The sequence below is a fragment of the Melospiza georgiana genome, chromosome 15 (genome assembly GCF_028018845.1).
Source record: "Melospiza georgiana isolate bMelGeo1 chromosome 15, bMelGeo1.pri, whole genome shotgun sequence".
NCBI classification, from domain to species: Eukaryota; Metazoa; Chordata; class Aves; order Passeriformes; family Passerellidae; genus Melospiza; species Melospiza georgiana.
In genome coordinates this window covers 14,816,559-14,839,057 of record NC_080444.1, presented here as the reverse complement: position 1 = coordinate 14,839,057, position 22,499 = coordinate 14,816,559, and the positions used below count along the sequence as shown (strand labels likewise).

Below are 22,499 nucleotides of genomic sequence, written 5' to 3'. Positions count from 1 at the left end.
ACTGTAGGCTGCAGGAGAAGTAAAAAAATTAGTAATAATAAAAAAGACATTTTCTGATGAAAAATCTGAAGTGTTCAGGGTTTCATTTCTGGAGTTTCCTTGGCCAAAAAAGGAGAAATCTGCCAGTAGTAACCAGTGAATACATATTAATTCTAAACTGCATATTTTTATTATTTCCTGAGCTGGAATATCTGCAGCTGAATTTATCACACTGACTCATTCATTAAATTTTTAAGCGCAGGCAACTTACAAAAATAACATCAACCATATCTGATGTTAACAGTTTCACTGTGTAGCTTTAGGCATGCATAAAGTCATGATGGTTAACATTTTATTTTGAAATCTGTAACTGAATAGCCCTTTTACTTGAGATTTCCTTTTTCTATAGAAGTGCTGTTTTTAAAATCTGAATCCTGTATTTGTAAGTAAATATATCACATCCTTACATATTTCAGTATGTTTGAAACTCATGCCCTCTGGTTAGATCCTTTTGCATAAGTGCAGAAGTAGTTCCTATCTCCTGCTCCTTGCAAATAGATGAGCAAATTCTACCTTAAGGACTGAAACATGTGTTCTCCAAAAAAAAAAAAAAAATTAATTAGTTAAGAGACAAGACAGACTTGGGAGAGTCTGGCTTTCAAGCTTAATGTGCTATTTTAGACAAGCCTGTAATACTCCCACTTCAGTCCCAACAGTGTGAAAAGAAAGTATTCCCTTTTTTCCTCCAGAAAGTTCCATCAGAACAGACTCAAGAGAGTACGTGGAGTGTTACAACATTACCTTGAAAATTAATAAAGGAAAATCAGCACACAATGAGGTGATCTCATATCTGCTCAGTCAGTAATGACTCAAATCAGAAGAAAAAGATAATCAGAGTTATTCTAATCAAGAAAAATTGAGGCCATTGTAGAAGTTGGTTAATAAGATTTGTAATTTAATTTTCCTAAGAAAATTTCTGAGGGACCTGGGACGTTTATGTTGCCAAGAAATGGAGGTGATACTGAAGTGTTGTGCCACTCAGAGCAGTGCTCAAAGAAGACATGAATTAAACATCAAGACATAACAGCTATGAATGTGAGGTAACAGAAAATTTGCTGCTTTAAACTGGGTCTCTTCAAGTGTGTGACACTGGTTTTGCCATTTGAAGAAAATAAAGCTAAACCATGTATGAGCTACAATGAATTTTCTTCCCTGAAGGGCTGTCAAGCCCTAGCACAGGCTGCCCAGGGAAAGGGTTGAGTCATCATCCCTGGAGGGGTTTAAAAGACATGTAGATGTGGCACTTGGGAACATGGGTGAACAAGGTTTATGGTTGGACTCAACCTTAAAGGTTTTTTCCAGCCTAAATGTTTCTATGACGAATGAAAGAGACAGACTCCTCAGAACTGCCAGAAAAACAGGAGCTGTCTTAGGAGCAAACCAGAAAAGACATGGAGGATGTGCAGGCAAAACTGCAAACTGAGCTGCCACGTTGGTAATCTTTCAACCTCTTCAGGATATTATTGTTTCACACAGTGTCCTGGACTGCCAAGCAAATTGTATTCTATTTACCATCTGTGTGGCAGTTGTTTTCTGTTCAGTGGGCAGTTTTCCTTATCTCTTCCACAATATTCCTCCCTCTGTGGACACATCTGCTGATAACAGGCCATTGAATGTCACTGCATGACTGATAAGAACTACAGCATCCCATGGGGAGATGTGAGCCCAGAGGGAGGAGCCAAGCATTCCTGCCTGGATATAATCTGGAGACTCTGGAACACCAGCACAGCTTCTCCACGGGATTCCCCAGAGGAACAGCAGCTGCCTCTCCTTCCACTGGATCTCCAGAGGAAGAATCCATCCTTCTCTACAGGATCCCTGCTCCAGCAGAACCACCCCTGACACTGCAGGAGGGCTGCAGCCACAACTCCAATGGGACTGCCACCAACACCCTGACCCACAGGGTGTCAGGTTGGCTTCTGACTCTGTCAGTGTTGTTCTAGTGTACTGCATTGTTTATTTTATCTTTTTATTTTCTTCCCTAATAAAGAACTGTTATTTCCTGCTCCCATTTTTTTTTTTTTGCCTGAAAGCCCCTTAATTTAAAATTTATAGCAATTTGGAAGTGAGGGGGGTTTACATTTTCCATTTCAGGGAATGCTCCTGCTTTCCTTAGCAGGCACTTGTCTTTCCAAACCAAGACACACGGATAAACTCATGCTAACAACAAGGTTCCCACCCCTCCTTCCCTCTCAATCTCCCCCATGTGCAAGGATACATTGACCAGGAGAGTTCCTGACATCCTCTCCAGGTGCTGCAGTGGTGTTCATCTTCTCAGCACTGGGGAACTGGCTCATCAGCTGGGCCTGGAAATCCTCCCTCCTCTCGTACTCCTTGCCACGGTAGATGAACACTTTGTTCTGCAGGAATGAGGAGGCAGTGACTGGGCAGGGTGGGGCTGAGGCAGAAGCTGCAGTTTCATGGTAATCCACACAAAGGCACAGCAGTGGCCAGGTTTTGGAATGAGGGTTTCTGTTTTCTGAATATCAACCAGCTCTACAGCCAAACACCATTCTGACCAGGGGCTGGAAAGCAGCACTGACTCTCCAGAGATTCCGGACTCAAAGATGGATTATTCAGAAACAGTAACAGTGGTTTAACCCCAGCCTATCATTTCACTGTTTTCCCAAAGTTTTCAAGGATATTCACCAGCCTATCATTTCACTTTTTTCCCAAAGTTTTCAAGGCAGCTTTGGCCTTTAAACTTGGGTAGCAGGGCTTCTCATTGCTTTCCAAGTGTGAAGAAAGACTCCCTTTTAATTGGTGTATGTAAGAGAGGCTTTTAGTAGTAAGAAACTACTAAATAATTTCAATATCAAATATTTAGGTTGTTTTTATAGTCTGAACTCATAAAACTACTGTGGTTAAAACTGTGGTTACAACTGTTAAAACTGTGGTTAAAACAACGATCTTTTAAAAAACAATCCAGTTGTGCACCACTTCCCAAGTTCATCAGGTTTCTTTAAAAAACCCCTTTGGAGCCTGGATTTCCCTCATGGTAGTCAAAACAAAGGGAAAGTAAAGAAAAGAGTGTAAATTCGGCATATTTGAATAAAACCAGTTCAAACCTACCACAATTGTCCTAAAGTAGGAGTTTTTTTGCCATTCAGGAAAATCTTAGAGCAGTACAAGACAGTTGTTGTTGAACAATTCAGCTCAAAGCATACTTAGAGGTCAAAAAGGAATCATGAGGAAAACAAAACAGATGAAAAAGTAAGATTTAATCAAGTTTACCCTTAGAAATGTTGGGAATCCTTGACCATAATATCCAACAGCGAAATAGTCTGGTTTAGGCCTCAGAATTTTCATGATGTTTTCATAGAATTTTGCTTGCTGGATCTGAAAGCAAAACCAACTGTAATTACTTGTGTTTGGGGGTTTTATCTATGCATTTTTAACCTCTACTACACATGCAAGAGCCAGCAGCTGATGAGCTACAGCAATAATCAGTTTTCACACAGGAGGCTGCAGGGGGACATTAAACACTGTTTACATTTATATGCAAATATAATACACAGCAAATTGGGTATGGTTTCAGCTTTAATATTTGACCTCAGAATTGGCTTACCCTTAACTTTGGAGAAAAGCAGCCACCAAAGGGATCCCTGGCTACTGATAGCATTACTGAAATAAGACATTTGGAAAAACTCCCTGCCTCAAATGTTTCCTGAGGTGTGGGATCAACTCCAGTTTTTACTCTAGGCTCATTTTAAGGGCACATACCATGTAAAGGGCTTAGAACAAGCTCTTCCATAAAGTACCAAGTGTCATTTAGGTGTTATGTCTGTGAGAACACAGCACAGCAACTTAAATTGGCAAAAATGTCTTTTAAATCATGATAAAAACAGAGCAAAAGAAACTTTCTTTATACACAACACCATTCAAGAACATTATGTCTTGATTCCCACCATTTTTTTTGAGGAAGATTCAGGGATATCTATCGAATGAGCCCTCAACAACTGAAATATTGGGAGTAGAAAAAAAGGTTTGGGGGGGGTGGGATCCTTTTTGGATTGATTCAATTTTCATGAAAACAAGTAACTGAATATTTTATTTTCCTTTAAAATTCTCCTTCTATCCTTTGGACCTAGTTCTAATTCCTTGAGCTGTAATACTTCCACAGTCCTGACTAGGACACAATTATTCAGCCTTGTCAAAATCCAAGCTGCTAAAATGGAAAGAAAAATTTAGGGGGAAAAGTTCATCCAGGTGTTCTTTCTACCCTAGGGCAGTACAGAGGCTTCAAAATGTGGCCTTTAAATTTCCCTAGGTGAGAACATGTTTATTTCATCTACAGACATTTCAGAATACCTCAATAAACAGATGTTCATGCAACTTTAACCAGCAGTTACTTATGAACCTTTACCACTGGATTGCTACAGTGAAACAGGAACTCTTCAACAAATGAATTAAAAATCTATTTTAGACCACAAGCTCATAGGTAGCTCTGTTTGATAGCTGAAAAGCACTAATTTCTGTGACTGCAATAATTTGAAGATCTGTATATGATCTTACCAAGTTTTGACTTAGAAGTTCATAGTCAAAAACCTCCTTTTCATATTGCTCTGCAAGTTCCTTGCATAAAGATATGGCTTCTTCCCACATCTGCAATGCAACCACACATTTAAAAAGTAAATCCTGTACCAACAAACAAGTTTTCAACACATCAGAGTTTAACTGCACTTTTATTGATTATGCTGTCTTTAAAGTGCACTCATTTATTAACTGCACATTTAGAGTGGAAGACTCAGGGCAATCATAAATTTAAGGAAAGCAGATTAATGTTAAAAAATAAAAGTGTTTTATGATTCATTACAGGAAGGAATAAGTAAACCTACTTTATTATTAGAGTAACATTTTAAAAAAATCATCTAACCTTTCAGATACATTAAAGAAAAAAAAAAGAGTAAATCACTGAGGGGATAACATTCAGAACATACCCAAGCACAGAGCAGTTTATGGGGGGACTGACACCTACCTGTCCTTAAAACACACACCATTTAACAGAATGTCCTGCAGCATCCATAATCACAGGGAGCCTTGTCTAGGACAGCTAAATAACTACAGGTGTTAAATTTCCACCTGCCCAGGGTAGCAGCTTTTCTGTCCACACAACTTTACAGCTGCCTGTGACAGTGACTGACACTGAAACACCAGGACTGCTTTTCTCATCTGCTGTGGACACTTCACAGAAGTGATCTCAAGGCAGGAAGAAGCTCCCTCTTGTGAGGATATTTCTCAAATTCTGTCTCCTCAGCTGCTCAGAAGAGAAGACACAAAGGGGGCCCTGAGCAGAGCTCTCTGCTGCTGCTGAGAGAACACTGCCAGTGACACATCAGGCCATTGTCACCTGCTGCCAGGGGCTCCTTGGCCAGCTACCCCTGGCCTGGGCTAAGTGCTGAGTGCTGCAGATCAGGAATTGGAGGGTTTAATTCTCCTGGGACAGGGGGTGGGCACTGCTGCAGTGCAGCTCCTGCAGATGCCAACAGGAAACCTGAGGGGCTGAAGCTGAAATGTTCTACCTTGTGAATTATAGGAAGGGCTTCTTTTGCAGAAGCAGAAATGAATTGCCTTCCCCTTCCTACCTTTGGCTGCAGCTGAACAAGACATAATGCCTTAAAGATCCTATTGGGTCATGGGATTAATTATCTGGCACTGCAGAGTTTCTTCTGCTTTCTAGTGCCTTGCTTTATTTCCAAAATTCTCAGCTCTAAAGCCATTGCACTGACAGGTAATTTTATTAACATCTTTTTTGTCTTAAATTGAACTAAACTGTGGTACTGAGAATCAATCTACTACATTTTAAGTTTAGGATACAATTCTCTGTCCTCTCTTAAACAAATATGTCTATTTTGAACCATCTGTATTTTTTTGAGATAAGGGCTGAGTGGTTTAGAAATGGAATCTGTGTAGTCCATGCTCTTTTCTTTGTAAGGGGAAGTAGATTCAACGTTTTTTATTGTATTTTGTTGGTGCCTGACAGAGATGCTTGTAACAATGTGCTGAGACTTTAGCCCTTTCTCTGTGAATGAGGTCAAGGAAAGAACATTTTCCTATGGAAGAGATATCTCTGGGAATAAGCCTCCAGGACCCAATTTTTACTTGACCCACATTTCAAAGAAGCTTTTCCTCACAAATATTTTATACACATTAAACACAACTGTTCAGAGTAGCACAGCAGAGAGATTTGGAGGGGAAAAACTCTCCAGACTTACCTTTCCTTTGTCGAAGTATTCTATGATCTTTTCATACAGATTCTCTTTCAGGTGTCTGTAGGTCTGGGAGCACTGGAACTCTGTTGACATGACTTGGGGTGCACACTGCTCATCCGACCACTGAGGAAGAGAACACAGCAAAAAGAATTTTCAAGTTCAGTGTTTCACATCAAAGGCTCCCCTCCCACGAGGTCCCCTGGGCTCTTCCAAGTGTTTTCTTCCCAAGTCTTTTTTACCCATTCACAGACAAACTGGGAAAGGCACAGGGATTGCATTCACTGCCTCGTCAAGTAAGTGCTGTATTTTATGTGATAACCAGCACTACACCAAACATTTAAAGTATTTTAAAATGTTATACCTGCCTATCCTTGCCCCACTTACAAATTTTATATAAAAATCTACGTGAGAAAATTATTTCTTTTTTTCCCAATGCTATCATCCTGATCGACTTGATTTAGATTTTTTACATGAAAATATTTCATATACTGTTCTTTGTCCATAACAATACAGACAATATATCTTGTATTTGTATGATCAAAAAAAAAAATCAAAATTGTTTAAGCAAAATAGCACAAATTTATATAGTTCTGCACTAAAGTAAATTCCATAAGAGATATCAGATTTTTGCTGAATAACATGTAAATTTGGAATGTCCCCTTGTAATGGAAATTGATCTTACTGACCATTTTAATTGATACTGTTCATTACATTGGTAATGAACAATAGTTATAGTGAAAGATAATTAATCACCAGCTACAAAAGAAAGCCAACATAACTTGTTTATGTAATCCATATTATTTAAAATTAAAATGTGTGTCCTCTTGTGATAGCTGGAACTGTGTTTAATTTTCATAACTCTTATGTTTAGGGTAGTAAGAAATTGCCAAAATGAAAGTCACATTTGTACACAATGTTCTTACTGTAAAGAAAAACTATTTTTTCTACCATATTTAGTTTCAGCAATATATGGCTTTTAATCACCTACTGAAAATATAATTTCAACAATTAATGTTAATTTTATACAACCTACTGCAGTATTTCTAACTGAAAACTTGAATACCCTGGTGGAAAATAACTCAGAGATTAAGATATTCACTTTAGAATATCAAATTGAACACTGCAAATGCTTAATTATATATTGAGTTTAGAAAATCTAACCTTCAGGAGCCACGTATGGAGTAGAAGGGTGTATGCTGCTTCTGTGTAATTCTCACAATCTAAATGAAGATCTCGCAATTTGTACAAATACCTGATAGAGGAGAGAGCAAGGATTAGACTGGAGACTGGCATGAGTGGAATACTGAGTGTCAGAATGTTCCAGATAACAGAAACTCCATGGATGTCCCACTGTGGCTCCCCAAAGACCCTTCAAGGACACTGATGGGGCTGAAGCTCTGTTCACACTCTGCTGTGATCGTTCTGTGTGCTGAACCTCTGTGCAGGAAAGGAGGAGAAGGAGCTGTCCTCTCCTTGTGAGCTGTGCTCAGCTCCTCTTCAGCGAGGAGGGATGGCTGCTCACAGGGTCTGGGACACCCCCAAGGCCAAGATTCCTGCAGGGTTCCTCAGGGCACCCTTCCAGGCACACCTTCTTCATGTGCACAGATGCAACCACAGCACATCACAGGAGGAAGCAGAAAGTGGAAAATACCAGCCTAGAAAGGCAAAGCAGTCCCTGGAGGTAGTGGGGGCAGAAGAGTTGTTCTAAGTTGAATTTCTCCTTGATGCCTATGGCAGCATTGCTGCTTCCAGCATGGCCACTGCCCACCATGGGGCTCAACCTGCATCTACAGGAGCCAGGAGAAAATTGCATCCCTCCCTCTAACTCCCAGCAGGGGTTTTGAGACAAAGGAGCTCTGACATCTTCCTGTGGCAGTCCAAGCCACTCCCATTCCCAGTTGCCAGCCCAACAGAAAGTTTCCCCCTTGATGCCCTAGATTTTAGTTTTTATATCTTTCAGATTCTATTCTGCTTTAGTGTGTAAGTCTGGGCTTCATATTAGGGCATGGTGAGCTCTCTGCACAGAGCAGGGAGACAAAAAATTCCTTCTCTAGCTGGGGACCCAAGGACAAATGATCCAAATCTCAGCCCCAAGAGCATAAACAATGGTGGAATGAAGAGAGAAAACAAGATGTGATTTCATGGGCTGGAGCTGTAACTGGACAACGAACTGCAATATGCAGAACTGATAAAATTGAGAGACCCCAGGACTGGTCATCCATTTTTGTGGCCATTTTGGGTTGTGCTGCCCAAGGTGGATCCATTGAGGCCTCTTAATAAATCCCTATTTTATTCTTTAGCTCTGTCTAATTTCTGTTTTAGGTCAGCCTTCTCAGGGCATCACCCTGAGAAATGACAGCTGAGGGAGCGTTGTTCCTCCCAGCCTCTCTGGCTCAGCTCCAGGGTGAGCTCTGAATCACCTCCAGGGCTCATTTCAGCTGGGACTCTGGGCTTTCTTCAGCAGATTTTGCAGGAGACGACACGCAGGAAACAGGGAGCTTTAGAAGCAGCAAGATCTGCTGCAGCCCACGTGCAGAACTCTTGGAGAGAGCAAGAGGCCATGGCACATCTGCAGGAATTTGCCATTGGAGACAGCAAGAGGCCATGCTACACCCGCAGGAATTTACAGTTCCCACAGAAAATGTCTCAGCTGTAACCTTGCCCATGGAGTGTTGCATATTGAAGGATATGCAACAGATATCAGGGTTGAAGGATATCAGCAGATTGGGCCACTTTACAAAACCAGAATGTTTTCTCTGCCATACTAAATGCGTGATACATTCTCCCTCAAACCTCAAATCTATCTGCACTTTCCTAATTTTAAACAATAGACAATGAATGTTGAGTGATTTGATCAATTAATAGTTAATTCCTGTGGAAAAAAATTGCTGCTGCTGGATACATATCACAGATTCCCAATTGCTGAAGGCTAAGCTAACAACAGAGTGAGAATGCAGATGAGGCTGGGGTGTCATAGAGTCATTTGGGTGACAGAAATCCAAGCACAATGATAAAACCAAAACTCACAATATTAACTGCCCTCTCCAAAAGAGATCCAATAGAATGGTTGCCATACCTGATGTACATCTCTTCACGGTTAATGTTCTTGTAGAAATTCTAGGGACACAAACATTTAAAGTTACCTCTTAATGTCCTTTAATAAAATTATATCTATACACACACACACACACACACAGACTGAGGTTTTGCTTTCCTTGGTAGTTAGAAAGCACAGATAGTATGAAAAGTAGATTATTTACAGACTATCTGAAGTTTAAACTACTGGAACTACTTCTTCAATTAATATTTTTATTAGTTATATGTATGGTTTTACACATACATATACTTTTCCTGCTTCATGATGGGATTATTACTGAAGGATTTTCTATTGGAGAAGAGGAAAATATGGTTATCCAAATGAATTAACAGAATAAACCACATGTTCCAGCTACACTTGGTGGAAGCTTGTAAGTATTGAACCAGATGTGCAGCACTGTAGTTATGGAGCATTGTTGTGCAATATCTCTAAAGGGGCCAGTTCCAGGAATAAAGCTCATTTTTTGTCACCATAATATGTTTGCAGGGATGCAAGTTGCTGAGGCTGTGCAAAATGGTCTGACAAGAATGGTCTCTTGAAGAGCTGCAGAACTGGACACCCTATTGCACAGCGATTATTGAGGGACAAAGAGAGTATGAGTGTAACACTTCAAAGGTGGCAGAGGTTCCTCTTCAGCTTTAGGAATTTCCTGGAGGAAGAATCCTTCTATGCAATTATGAAACAGGAATAGAAAAGAAGACAGAGTGGCCTATGACAAGAGCAGAGCCTCAAATCTCTTGGCACCCAGCTGCAAAGGTGCCTTGCAGGTTTCCTGCCTGCATTTGAGAACTGTAACTATGGAGATGCTGAAGCAGCAAGTGGGTCAGCTCCTCATCACTCTGTCAAGAAGCCACTGTCCCATCAAGCCTGTCAATGGGCATATGAGCAGCAAACTTTCCTGTTTATCCACAGAATCAAGGTGGATAAAGCCCACAAAGCAAACAAAGCACATGGGTGAACGCTGCTTTCAGGCTCACACACATATTTGTGCAAAGAGACATGAAATCTCCTGCTGCAGAGTTTAAACCACTACAGAACATTGTCACCCACTGCTGCCCCCAGGAAGATTTCCCCTCCTGCTCAGTAAATGGGCTCTGGTGCTGTCCCTCCCCAGGGGTTCCTCCTGGGCTCTCCAGAAGCAGGAGGGGCCGTACCAGCAGGTTGACGGTGCAGCTCATGCGGTTGTCCTTGCTCTCGTCGCTCATCACGGCGCGATAATCCAGCAGCCTCTCCAGGAGCCCCCTCACCAGGCTCACAAAGCTTTCCACCAGGCTGCAAATGCCAGGGTGCTGCTTGGCACACTCTGTAAGGCTGCAAATGCAGAAATATTGGTATAATTCTGATGGCAAGTACTGAATTAGGCCTAAATCAACTGCAGAGTGTGCTGGAAATTCCCTCTGTGAGCTGGTAATTTAGATATTCAGAAGAAAAATGGCATATAAATCAAATGGAAAAAAAATAAAAGAAACATTTACTTTTCCTCTCTGAAAATGACTTTGAACTCAAGGGTGTACCCACAGCTTCTGGACAGAGAAATCTGCATCTGTGCTATCACAAACTCAAGTCTCTGGAATGTCACACTATTGCAATAAGTAATAATGGCAATGGCAATATATATATATTATATTTTAAAATTTATTTAATTTTATAAATATATATATATAAAAGTAATAACGGCCTCTTCCTTTTCTCAGCAGAAAATGCAAAAATGTTTTCCTTCTCCTTGTAAGGGGTACATGCGAGTGAAAGTTCCAATAAACAAAAATTACAATTTTAGCTCAAAAAAGACATCACCAGAGTAATTTTACTTTGAGAAATAAGCAAAACCAATCAACTTTCTGCAGATTGAAAAGAGCAGCTTGATCTCTTCTGATAAAAATACAAGAAAGGGAATTTTATATTATGGCATCATTAGTTTCAATTTACATTAACAAACACTAGCATATACTGCCTCTATAAAGTGCTAAAGTGATTTAGGAGTAGAGTTTTCACTTTACTGTCAGAGTTTTGTTTTTAACATTTAACTGTTTAAACATCATTAAGTGATTACCTACGTCTTGTTAAGAAGTATTTTCTTTCTTTGCTTAAGAGAAATTATTTATTTTATTGCTTTTCTTTTGTTTCCTCCACTTAACATTCTGGTTTTCCATTGGGATCCTCTCTGACAAACTGCATTTTTTATCTATAATATATATATATATTGATATACACATACATGTGTTTTCACATATATAATTATAGATATAAGCAATGGGTCAGGCAGAGATGCAGTTAACTTTTTCCAAGGCAGTCCTGCTTTGTGTTGGTAGCTGGGAAGGTTCTGACCTCTTAGTGCTCAATTATTAATTCAGCTCTACATCATTGTTTTCCAGACCAGGTAAAAAAAAAAAAAAATTTTGTTTTTTACCCAGGTAAAATAAAAGGTTAGTAATCTTTAGACACAATATTTTTTAAACTCTAATTACTAAGAATACTGTTTTAATTAATAGTGAACCAATTTTTTTTTATTCCTCATAATTATTTCAACCTTTTTTAGAAAAATGCATATTCATATTGACTTCAATTGCAAAGAAATCCTCAAAGCTCTGGCCTAGAATGGAACCTCTGCAGAATACCCAGGAATAAAGTTCCAACTCAAGCAAAGTAAAAGCAGCATCTAAAGTTATTCCTTGGATTGTGCAGCTCCAGTGGAGTCACTGTCCTGACACAGAGGGAATGTGTACATGGATGTCTGAAAGAATATTTATGTTGTGTAAGATAGGAGGGACAGGGGCCAGCAGATAAAATCAGAATACTCCAATTGCTCTTGTCTGACTGGTCTGAAACTGAAATATTTAAATCAATAACTGACACATGGCTTATAAAATACACTGCAAGTGGAATGGAAACACTAAAGGGGCTAAGAGCTGACAACTGACAGAAAGGTTGGAGCACATTAAAAGATATTTTGGGGAAAGAAAGTAAGAAAGCCTCAGAAACACAGAGGAGACTGGAATATTACACAGAAAAATGGTATTTTATATCCACAAGTATCAGAAACAGTGTGAGTCACTAATGAAGGAAGGTACAGCCACCATTCAAGTGACTATTATGGATTTCTGCCACAGGTTCCCTGGGAGTAACAGCAAACAAGGCAGAGCTGTGAACATTCCCTGACTGCACAATGAACACAAGGCACCAAGACATCACATTTCTTCCCAGTACAAGCTGAACAACATTGACATAAAGCACAAGCTATTGCTGGGTCTCACCCAGCACGAAGTACATAACTCCAGTCACTAAAGAAAGGTGAACCAGAGTCCACATAAAGAACTACAAAAGGACCAGGAGTGAAGAATGCCTGTCTCTTGAGGGAAGGTTCAAAAAGTTGTATTGCTCAGCTTTATACAATAATCCCAATAAAAAGGATCACAAAACTTCAGAAGATTTTTTTACCCCCAGGAGGGAGGAAGAAACCTTTGAATTTTTAAACAGAGCTTGAAAAAAATAGAAAATTCTAAATAAAAAAAATATTTGCAATAAAGCTCGAGAAAAACAACTGCATAGCATGGGCCCCTGCAATGATGGGGAACTGGAAATCTGCCAAGTGCCATTTCCTGTTGTGCCTGTATTGGGAACTAAAACACGCCAGAAGTCATTTTCTGAGCCTGAGGACAAGTGGCTTGGCACAACTTGTGCATTGATTCTCCTGCATTTCCCCAGGCAGAGCAGCCTTGTCTACTCTGCCTTGGAGAACCACCTCTCATCTGTCCCACACCACCCCAGCTTCCCCTGGGCTCTGGCCAGGACAGGTCACAACCCCTCATGGACCTCACCCACATTTAGGTCTAGGGACAAACGCAGGGCAGGGCTTAATTAAACTTCTGCTGAACCTGTTTAGTTTGTTATTATAATAAATAATAATATTATTTATGGGCATGGGGAAGTTCCCAGCAACCAGCAGCACGGGCAGATGTTGGTTGCAGAGGTGAGGAGTAGCACAGCAGTCACTGAGTGCTGTTAATATCTGCCTTCAGGTGACACCTGGAACTGTGCAGGGGTGCAGACAGCTACAGGAGATTAGCTGATGATAAAATGACCAAATGAATAAATGTGGAGGCAAATTTAAGTGGGGGTAACTCCAGTTGGAACAGAGGCTTGAAACCCCTGCTTTGAAAGGTGTAAATGGAGAAGAATTAAACCAAACCACCTGAGAGAACAGGTGCTACTACAGGTAGGTCACCAGTCTCTGCTCCAACACTCCATCTACAGGAGTCATTCAATAAAATGTGGAGATAAGATGAATTGTCATCTTTAGAAATGTGGAAACTTTGAACTTGAGGCCTTCTGGAAACTGGGACAGTAGCAAGGGGAAAGGCAGATATGTCAGAGCAAGAAGGGGGCCTTGCAAAGGCAGGAGATCAAAAGCTCTGTGCTGTGTTTGATGGCACTGCTGAAAGAGGGGGTTTAACTGGATACTGCCACTTTCCAAGAAAAGCTCTGGAATAAAGAGCAAAGAGCAAACAAGGTAAGCAAATAATGTTCCACAGCTCAGAAAGGGTGAACTTCAAAGGGTCACACACACAAGATCTGAAGGAAGGTTTGCTTTTTGCATAGATAAAGTCTCAGTTTGAACACTCTCTCCAGCTGTAAGGCAATGTAGTATTTCAAACTAGATGGAGACATTGTAGGAAGGTCCAGAAAACGTATGATAAACTGAAATACTGGGGTTGTTTACCCTAAGGGGAATCCTGAAGGAAACCAGAGAGCAACATTCAAATTTGATAAAAGCTGCTGGAAAAATAAACAGAATAAATGATTCTTTATGTCCCCTGTGTGTGTACCCAAAGCTTTCATGGTTCATCTGATGAGAGATGTGACTTTGCAAAGATTGCTACCCCTACCCAGAAATACAACCCATACAGGGTAGCAGGCTTTGAGGAAGTAAAACATGCACACAACATCACAAAGCCTCATTTAAATTCAGACCTGTCTGAATAATCTCTTGGATGCCAACCTAGACATGTAAAAATGCAGGCTAGGTATAACTTCTTCAAAATTTAGCTGAAGCACAAAACGATGAAAAACAGCCAGGAAAATAATTTCAGTGAGCAAAACTGCAATGCAAACCAGGTGTAGTGAAGCATTATGGTATTTCCAGTCCCTTCATGGAAAAAGTTGCTAAGATTCTATTTTAGGTAAGGTTACCAACCTGAGAGCTGGGAACAATAAAACAGAAACACATCCTGAAGACATTTGTTCTATTTATTCTCCTGTACTACTTACATGGACTCAAACAACTGCATGTAGTGTTCATCCCCTCGTCCTCCTTCCACCTCATGGTCCAACTTTAAAATGATTTCATTTTCAAACTAATAAAGAAAGAAAAACCAAAACACTGAGCAGCTATCCAGAGGTCAATACACATCAAGATGGCATCAAAAATGTACCTTTGTATGATTATATCTCATATTCCCAAAGATGAAATGCTTGGGCATATTCTGGTCTGGGCTTTTGGCACGGCTGAAAGCCTGGACACAGATTTTCACAAGTTTCCCCTGCACTGAGCACCAAGCTCAGTCTGTTGCAGTTACAGACAATCTTTGCCCTCGTGCAAACAGCTGCATCCTGCTCAGAAGGTAGGAAAGATCTACCTCAGAGTTCTTGACAAGTCATTAACACATCAAGAGGCACACCGAGAGCATTAGTGGAGACCTACATTGAAATAAAGCTCAGTTGCTTTGCATAGATCTAATTATTAAAACTACTGTAAAAATGACAGAATTCATTACTGCGCTAATGCAGCAAGTTTTCACGTTCTTCTTTGATACAAAATTTCACACAATTGTCAGTACATGAATAATTCTGTTTCTCCCTGGAGTGTTTCTGTGTAATTGAGAGCTTCGGCAGGCTGGGATCCAGATCATCCCATCAGAGAACTGGAAGCCTCTCATGGTACAGAGAATTACTGTAGTATTTCAGATATGGTTCTTTCAGATAACTGCAATGCAAAATATTTTACCTTATTTCAATATATCCTCATCAAAACATTCAGCTCTGAGCTGAAGAAGCCAAGCCAGAGTTACACAGAGGAAAACAATCCCTTCTCTTAGAGCACCAGGCAGGTCATGGATCTCTTCAGAAGTGTTTTTAGAATTTCTTCAGTTTTAAAGAACATGACATTCTAAAGGAAAATATGTTACTAGCTGTACTTCCTTCAAGTAGGTCATGATTCAAACTCTCCACCCAGAAAAATGATTCATCATTTTTCAAGAACAAAGGCCAAACTTTCCCTTCTTTCCTCCAGTGTCCAACCCAGATCTATTGGCCACCCTGGTCCTGCAAAACTGCTCATGAGGCAGAAACTGAAGTGGTTTTTGCTTCTTTCAAGGATCTTTGAAACAGCATCTGGAGCAGCCAAACTTCTCCAGTGCTCACAGCAAGAGCAAAACGTGGGCCCAGAGCAGTGGCAGTGTGGGTACCCTCTGCTCTGGAAAGGGGCAGGGAGGAAGGAGCCATCTCCACCACTTTGTTACTTGCAGGTTTTCCTGCTCTAATATTAATTTTTTCTCTGTAATTAGAATAAAAATGAAAGACTGCTTGTTGAACAGTACATTCTATACTAATATTGGAGAATAAAGAGCTATCATTGAAAAAATAGCTTAACAGAAAAAAAAAATATAAAATGCTCTGTCTCATCCTGGTTGAAATAGAAGTTTAAAGGGCTCTGAGTTCATTTTTATGCACAAGCAGGATGTGTATTAGTATTTAATGTGGGTAACACAGGTGCATGGCAGTTTCAGGACAAGGAAATATTGAGCAAAAACATCCAATCCAGCCATTTTCTGTGGGCTTACTGCAGTAAGACAAATCTGTGAATATAGTGCAGGTCAAGCAGCAGTTAAATCCAGCTCTTAAATCCTTCCTAGTACTTATTCAGCAGGTAGAGAATTGATTACTTCTCAAAGAGGCAATAATTTCGCATTTCTGGATCTGAACAAAAAAGCTCTTCCTAAGCATCTTTCCTGCAGTTTCTCAACAACCTGCAAGAAGTGAAAACATCAGTTACTTGGACCAAATGAAAAAGTTGGCAGAATTATAACGTTTTAAAGTTTCTGTGCCAACATTAAGCTCTGGAAAGTGTTTTTCTCCTCTCACTTAAACAGAATGTGCCTAATTGTCACTGGCACCAATTTAGTTTTATACCCTCCTGCTTCTCCAATAGACCCAGGGAATCTCCCCTTGGAGAACATGTCCATGGATCTCTCTGAAGTATCAGGCTGCACAAACTCAGCCCTGCTGCTGATCTCACATCCTTCTGAAACCTTAATCATGACAAGATTTTCAGAGCTGAGAGACAGAAGTATAGCTGTTTACAGCTGAATGTCCTGTGCCAGAGGACAGGACAGGAATCTCCTGTGCTGAGGACACCTCAGTCACCCCCTCAGTCCCCTGTGGGAGCTCAGAACAGCAGGACACTGCCCTGGAGTCAATGTTTGTCCTCTAACAATGAGCCTGGAAACCCAAGCACACAGCAGCAGCCAGCACTGATTTCTGACACGGTCCCACAGCAGCCAGGAAGGAAAGCAAACACACAAAACTTCCCCAGATGGCTCCAGCAGTTGGCAGAACCCACGAGAGATACTAAACTGCAAATGCTAAACACAAACAGAATGATTTATTTGAGCAAAAATATAAACACAGATGAATTAATCTTTCCTAAGCCAAGTTAAATCCTCAATGTAACTCAAATCCATGTTTATCTAAATGATATTTTCATTTACTCTGCAAAGAGCTAATTTTCCTTGTTTGTTTGTTTATTTGTTTCTTAAAGCAAGCATTTTCTAACTCCTGGCTCAGATCACAGTTAGAAGAAGCAGGACAGGGTCTCTTGATGATGTGCCTTCCTTTGGGAAGTCTCAATCAAATGCACAACCTGATCTTTCAAGGAAAGGAAGGGTGGGTTATCAGCATTTGGAGAGTGGGACTTTTTTAACACATGAGCAATGAGCTTGTCTCACAAAAGCAATGAGCTTCTCTTTTTATTTGAAGGAGAAAGGAATACATTTAGAGGACTGAGTCTATCCACAGACACTGAGAGATGAATAAATTGGCTTTCCAAGATTCCCAGCTCTCTGAGCTCATGATAGGCAGAGCCTCCATAGCTAAAATTAGGAGATATTAATGGCTCCCTCTCTACATCTTCAATTAGAGTTAAAATTACGAGCTTATGTAACACTGCTCTGGCTGAATGGAAAATACATGGGCAAAGTAGAAGAAAGGATTGCAAGAAAATGTCTTACTCTGTCCTACACCTACATACAGATTCCAAGCCATTAAATGCATTTGTAGAGCAATTCATTCTTGAGATAACCGCAGATGGAATTTTCTTTTCTCTGGGATTAGATGATTTCCTAGAAACAGCTAAATAAAATAAAATAAAATTCTTGCTGGATAAATTCAAATGACTTTATATCCTTCCTGCCTGCATGTTGTGTGCATAGAGCAGGACACAGCCCCCAGCCCCAGCACACCCCCTGTGCCCCCAGAACAGAGCCCTGTCCCAGCACAGCACCAGAGATGTTAACACAGACAGGATTTTTGGGAAAAGTTATTAAATCATGTTGGAGGTACCAGGCAAGCTCTGGTTCCTGTGCTGGTACAGGCTCAGCTCATAAAGATCTTTCTGTTTGTGCTTTTTATCCCTCTTCTCTCATTAGAGAAGATTAGATTAGAAATAAATTATTTATTTTTAAAGTTCCACAAAATTATGTTTTAAGTGAATGTCATTCTGGGCTCCTGAGTGCCCCAGGCACTCTTGAAATAACATGTTGTCATTCTCAAAATTTTATACTAAAGCTTTAAAAAAACCATCCTTTATACTACTAAATGTCAATTTGCAAATTAAAATTGCCCACGACTAAAACCTGGAGTTTATGTGTCTGTGCACCCAGTAACTATCCATTATTATTACTTATTTGCTCCTTTAAATCAAGGTGGTAGCAATTTTAAAACATAGACCTTAATGTGCCTTTTCATTTAAAATACTTATTTAAAAAAAAGTTACCAGAATGGCTAAACTTACAGAGACAAGTTTTTTATCTTAATTACCTCATCCATAGCAAAGGAGAGGACAAACCCCATGATTCTTGATGAGCAAATGATCACAATTCCTAAAGCAGAACATTAGAGCCCAATGAGACTCAGCTGCTCAATTATGAAATAGTTTTTCCACCATCTGATGAAAACTCTCTCTTTTCCTTAAGCTGCAATAAACCAAATGTCCTTGTTCCTTGGCACTGTAAAATACCACCTGAAACTTCTTTTCATGGCAGGAGAAGTGATTCAATGGGCACTGGAGGGCCTGGCCTCTCTCTGCCAGGCTCCCAGGCTGCTGCTGCTGTTCATCAGGCAGATGAGGGATGGCTTTTCAGGATTCCTGGGCTGCACAGATCTCTGTGTCCTTCCCAGGAGATGAGGCATAAGCCACGAGCAGGAAAACATTTTTAAGAAGGCAAATATAGGACTATCAGGACACAGAGGGAACAGATGCACAGAAACAAAGTGGCTTTTAATCTTGGCCTTGAACCAAAAGCTTTGCACTGTGGAATACAGACCAAAATGGAAATTCCATCTGCTCATTTGTTCCACACTTCATTGACACAGAAATGCCCCAAACGATTTAAAGTATTAAACATAGCTGTGTATATGAGATATTTATATTTACATGTGTCTAAAATGATGCCTTTTTGTTTGTCATTTTCCCTTACACAGATTGCTCTGAATTAATTATTTGTGTAACTGCAGAGCTGAATATCCAGTTTATAATTTACTGTGGGAGGCAGTGTGCAAACACAGAACAAGGTGATTGCATGCCCAAAGAGCTTGAGGAGAATGGAGATGTCAGACAAGGATGGATATTCCACTGCCCAGGCAGACACAGCAAGCAGTGGCAGGAAATTTAGATTACAATCCCTAGTGCCCTGCCCCACCATCCCCAGTTCTATTCCATCAATCAAAAATATTTCAGGGTAGTGACTTAAAAATCCTTTTTCCTTTTCAAAGTGACTGCCAAAACACTCCAGGAATTTCAGTTCTCCACAGGGATTTTTTTTTTCTCACAATAAACATTTTAAAAGGTACAGTTTCCTGATAAATCTGATAACATATAATTAACTATTCATTGCTACTCCTGTCAAATATTAAAATCTGGAAGTTTTGGCTTACCAATATCTATGTCACAAGGAGGGGGTATAAGGAAATATTTAGATTAAAGATGATCCCTAGAGGTCATTTAATTCTATCTCCTACTTAATGAAAGCCTGAATTCAATGCAAGTCTTGCTGCTCAGAACCTTTTCCAGTAAAAAAAAAACAACCTTTTCCTGAAAATCTGGATTAAGATCCTGAAATCTCCCTGGATCTCTTTGCTATTCCATCTATTTCTTGCTGTCAATGCAACAAGTTTTGCCTAAGTCAAGCTAAGTCACTCTGGAGATCCTGCACTTGCTGTTTCTTTGGTTCTTAATATCTGGGATTTCACTTTGTGTAAACAGAAAAGCTCACTTGACAAACATGTTCCAGAAACACTGAGCCCATGACATTTAAATGCATTTTCACACAGAGCATTTGTAATTACCTTTTTGAATTCTCCTGTTCTCTGATATTCACACAGCATCATGTCAAAGAAAATTGGGATCGTGGCTTTTCGCAGCTCGACTTCTGGAATAAGAGTCATTTCCAAGATGGGCCCAACCATCCCCGGGATAAAGCAGATTTTATTCTGGCCTGAAACAAAACCAAAAATTAAATATTTGAAGAGCAAACTGCATATTTTTAGGAAGACATCTAGGAGCTGCAATCATTTAAAGTAGTGCTGAATCCATCTGTGTTGGTCAAGCCTTACAACTCAGTCACTTCATTTCTTCTCAAAAGCTGGGGGCATGTGAATGGACACTGTCTCCTTCTAAGGTGCCAGAATGCAGTGCCAGGAATTAGCAGGAATGCCAGAGGAGTTGATATTTTCAGTGAAGAACTCAATTATAAAAGTTTTTAACATACCCTTATAAATGTTTAGAGTAGAAAATAATAAATTACCCTAAGAACCTCCCAAATTCTATCATCAGGGTGCAGTAATGTGGAGTAACCTTTCCATGAAAGAGAAAACCATGACTGACTTCTAGAATTAAATTAGACATTGCAACAATGAATCACCAACCAATGCACCAAAATCAGCAGCACTAACAGAAACACCATCCCCAGAACTCAGCTGCTAAGCCCACACTGAATTATCTGGGTTACATCAGCTGTAACAAACACCCAAATATGCAGGGCTCAGCCAGACCCCAAGTGTGGCTCAAACTCTGCCCTGGTAAATGGAGCAGAGCAGCAAACCCAGGAGCTGTGAGTGTCAGTGCTGCCTGAACCTTGTGAGGAGACAAAAACCTTCTCAAAAAACACAGCTGAGACTTGTTCCACACTAAGGAGTGCCTGAGTCTGATGTTCCTCCCAGGTGTGCGCCATGTGAACTGTCAGTGAGAATGCCACACCAAAATTTTGCCAGATAAAATGAATATTCTACCTAAGTTCAGTTAATTAGAAATGATCCCAAAGGAGTTAATGAGAAACTCTCAAAGGACGAGCAGCAGAACCTGGCTGGATGACCAATGTAAAAATATTTTTGGAATTTTAATCCAAGCACATTCCAAATCTGTCTCCTAATTTGCAGAATCATAGGTTCAGGTTGAGCAGTAACCCTCTCAGGGAAAATTCATCCAGTCTTAATCCTGCAAAATAACGTTCGGAAGTCTGATTTCAGTCATGCTTGAAATCTGAGAGAAGGTTTTGAGTTCTCTTTTAAATACAACCCTGGCAGTGGTCCAACTGTATCTCATGTTGGCTTAATCACAGGAGTGAAAACATATTTTAAGTTCAAATAGCAGAAATATTTACAAAAGCACTTCATATCAGATATTTTTCAATGGAACAAACATTATGTGAGAGATTCAGTTGCAGTGAAGCTCAGTTTGCTACTCACCAAGTTTGTACCACATGTCACGGATAGCAAAGCCAATTAAACGTCTCATATCTCCATATCTGGGAGGAAAGGAATATGAAAGATATTTTTATCATTATGTTTTTTATCATTTTATCAGAAAATTTAAGATATAAGCTAAAGGATATATTTTACTTACTTGTTCTGGATTTTGTTGTATTTTGCATGGGAAAAGTTTTCTAGCTGTAGTGAATCTTGGGTAATAAAAGCCACAGCCAAATGAAAATAGTTGTTCCACAGCTGTAAATTGAATATAAGGAAATTATAATAATTTTGAGGAAAGCAGGAATAACATTAAATGATGCATAATGCAGAATAATTTATGAAACCAAACGATGGAAGCAATATGATATTTTTATATTATGCAGAGATGTACATCATTAGTACTATGCAATTAGCAGAAAAGCAAGAAAGATGAATTTTAATAACCACTACTACACATTTGCTCTTAATAACAGAGCAGCTGAATAAATATTGCTAAAAAAAAGATTCACATGAGATTCATTGGCCAACAATATTAAACCCTGAACCAAAGCAGCACTGGGGGAACATGTTACATGCTGGTGGAGCTTGGCAAACTGGAGCTAAGGCACCTATGTAATTACACTGCATCTGAGCACCACTTCAAAAGGCATCTCCTGCCTCCTCTTCAGATACTAATTCAACAGCCATTTCTATGAAATTCCAGTGTAATTTGTGAAGAGCTCTCCACATGAAAGAAGGACAAAATACATCCCTAAATAACAGCTGATAGTACTGAGGCTGTACTTGAAGTAGACAAAAAGTCTCTGTGCTTACAGTGCACAACCCTTCACTCCTGAAAGCAAACTATTTGTTCTACAGACAATTAAAAACAAGCACTTCTCACACTAGAAAGGGAAAAGAGAAACTTCCCTAGGAAACACAAATTTAAGGAAGGAAATACAATTTTCAGAAGCTTTTAGGCAGTCAGCAGCAGCAGCTTTAAACACTTAAAAATGCAGCTGTTGCTAAAATCAGTGGTAGGGCTCAGTGAGAGAGCAGAAGGCAATGGGGAATATATTCAGTGGTGGTTCAAAGGATGGAACAAAACACGGAACAGAGCTCTTCATTTTGTGTGGTGCAATACAAGCCTGGGC

General features: G+C 39.9%; 1 protein-coding gene across 1 annotated transcript in view; it reads right to left on the bottom strand.

Moving 5' to 3' along the window:
• The window catches only part of DOCK2 (dedicator of cytokinesis 2), a 159,849-nt gene that overhangs the window by 15,835 nt on the left and 121,515 nt on the right, over positions 1 to 22,499 (bottom strand). Inside the window, exons 31-41 of the mRNA XM_058034687.1 lie at positions 21,521 to 21,621; positions 21,364 to 21,422; positions 19,966 to 20,114; positions 14,614 to 14,699; positions 10,503 to 10,659; positions 9,328 to 9,368; positions 7,413 to 7,503; positions 6,255 to 6,374; positions 4,555 to 4,644; positions 3,274 to 3,378; positions 2,258 to 2,399 (exon numbers count right to left, since the gene is read on the bottom strand). Coding sequence (XP_057890670.1) covers positions 2,258 to 2,399; positions 3,274 to 3,378; positions 4,555 to 4,644; positions 6,255 to 6,374; positions 7,413 to 7,503; positions 9,328 to 9,368; positions 10,503 to 10,659; positions 14,614 to 14,699; positions 19,966 to 20,114; positions 21,364 to 21,422; positions 21,521 to 21,621 — 1,141 coding nt within the window. The remainder of the gene's footprint in view (positions 1 to 2,257; positions 2,400 to 3,273; positions 3,379 to 4,554; positions 4,645 to 6,254; positions 6,375 to 7,412; positions 7,504 to 9,327; positions 9,369 to 10,502; positions 10,660 to 14,613; positions 14,700 to 19,965; positions 20,115 to 21,363; positions 21,423 to 21,520; positions 21,622 to 22,499) is intronic.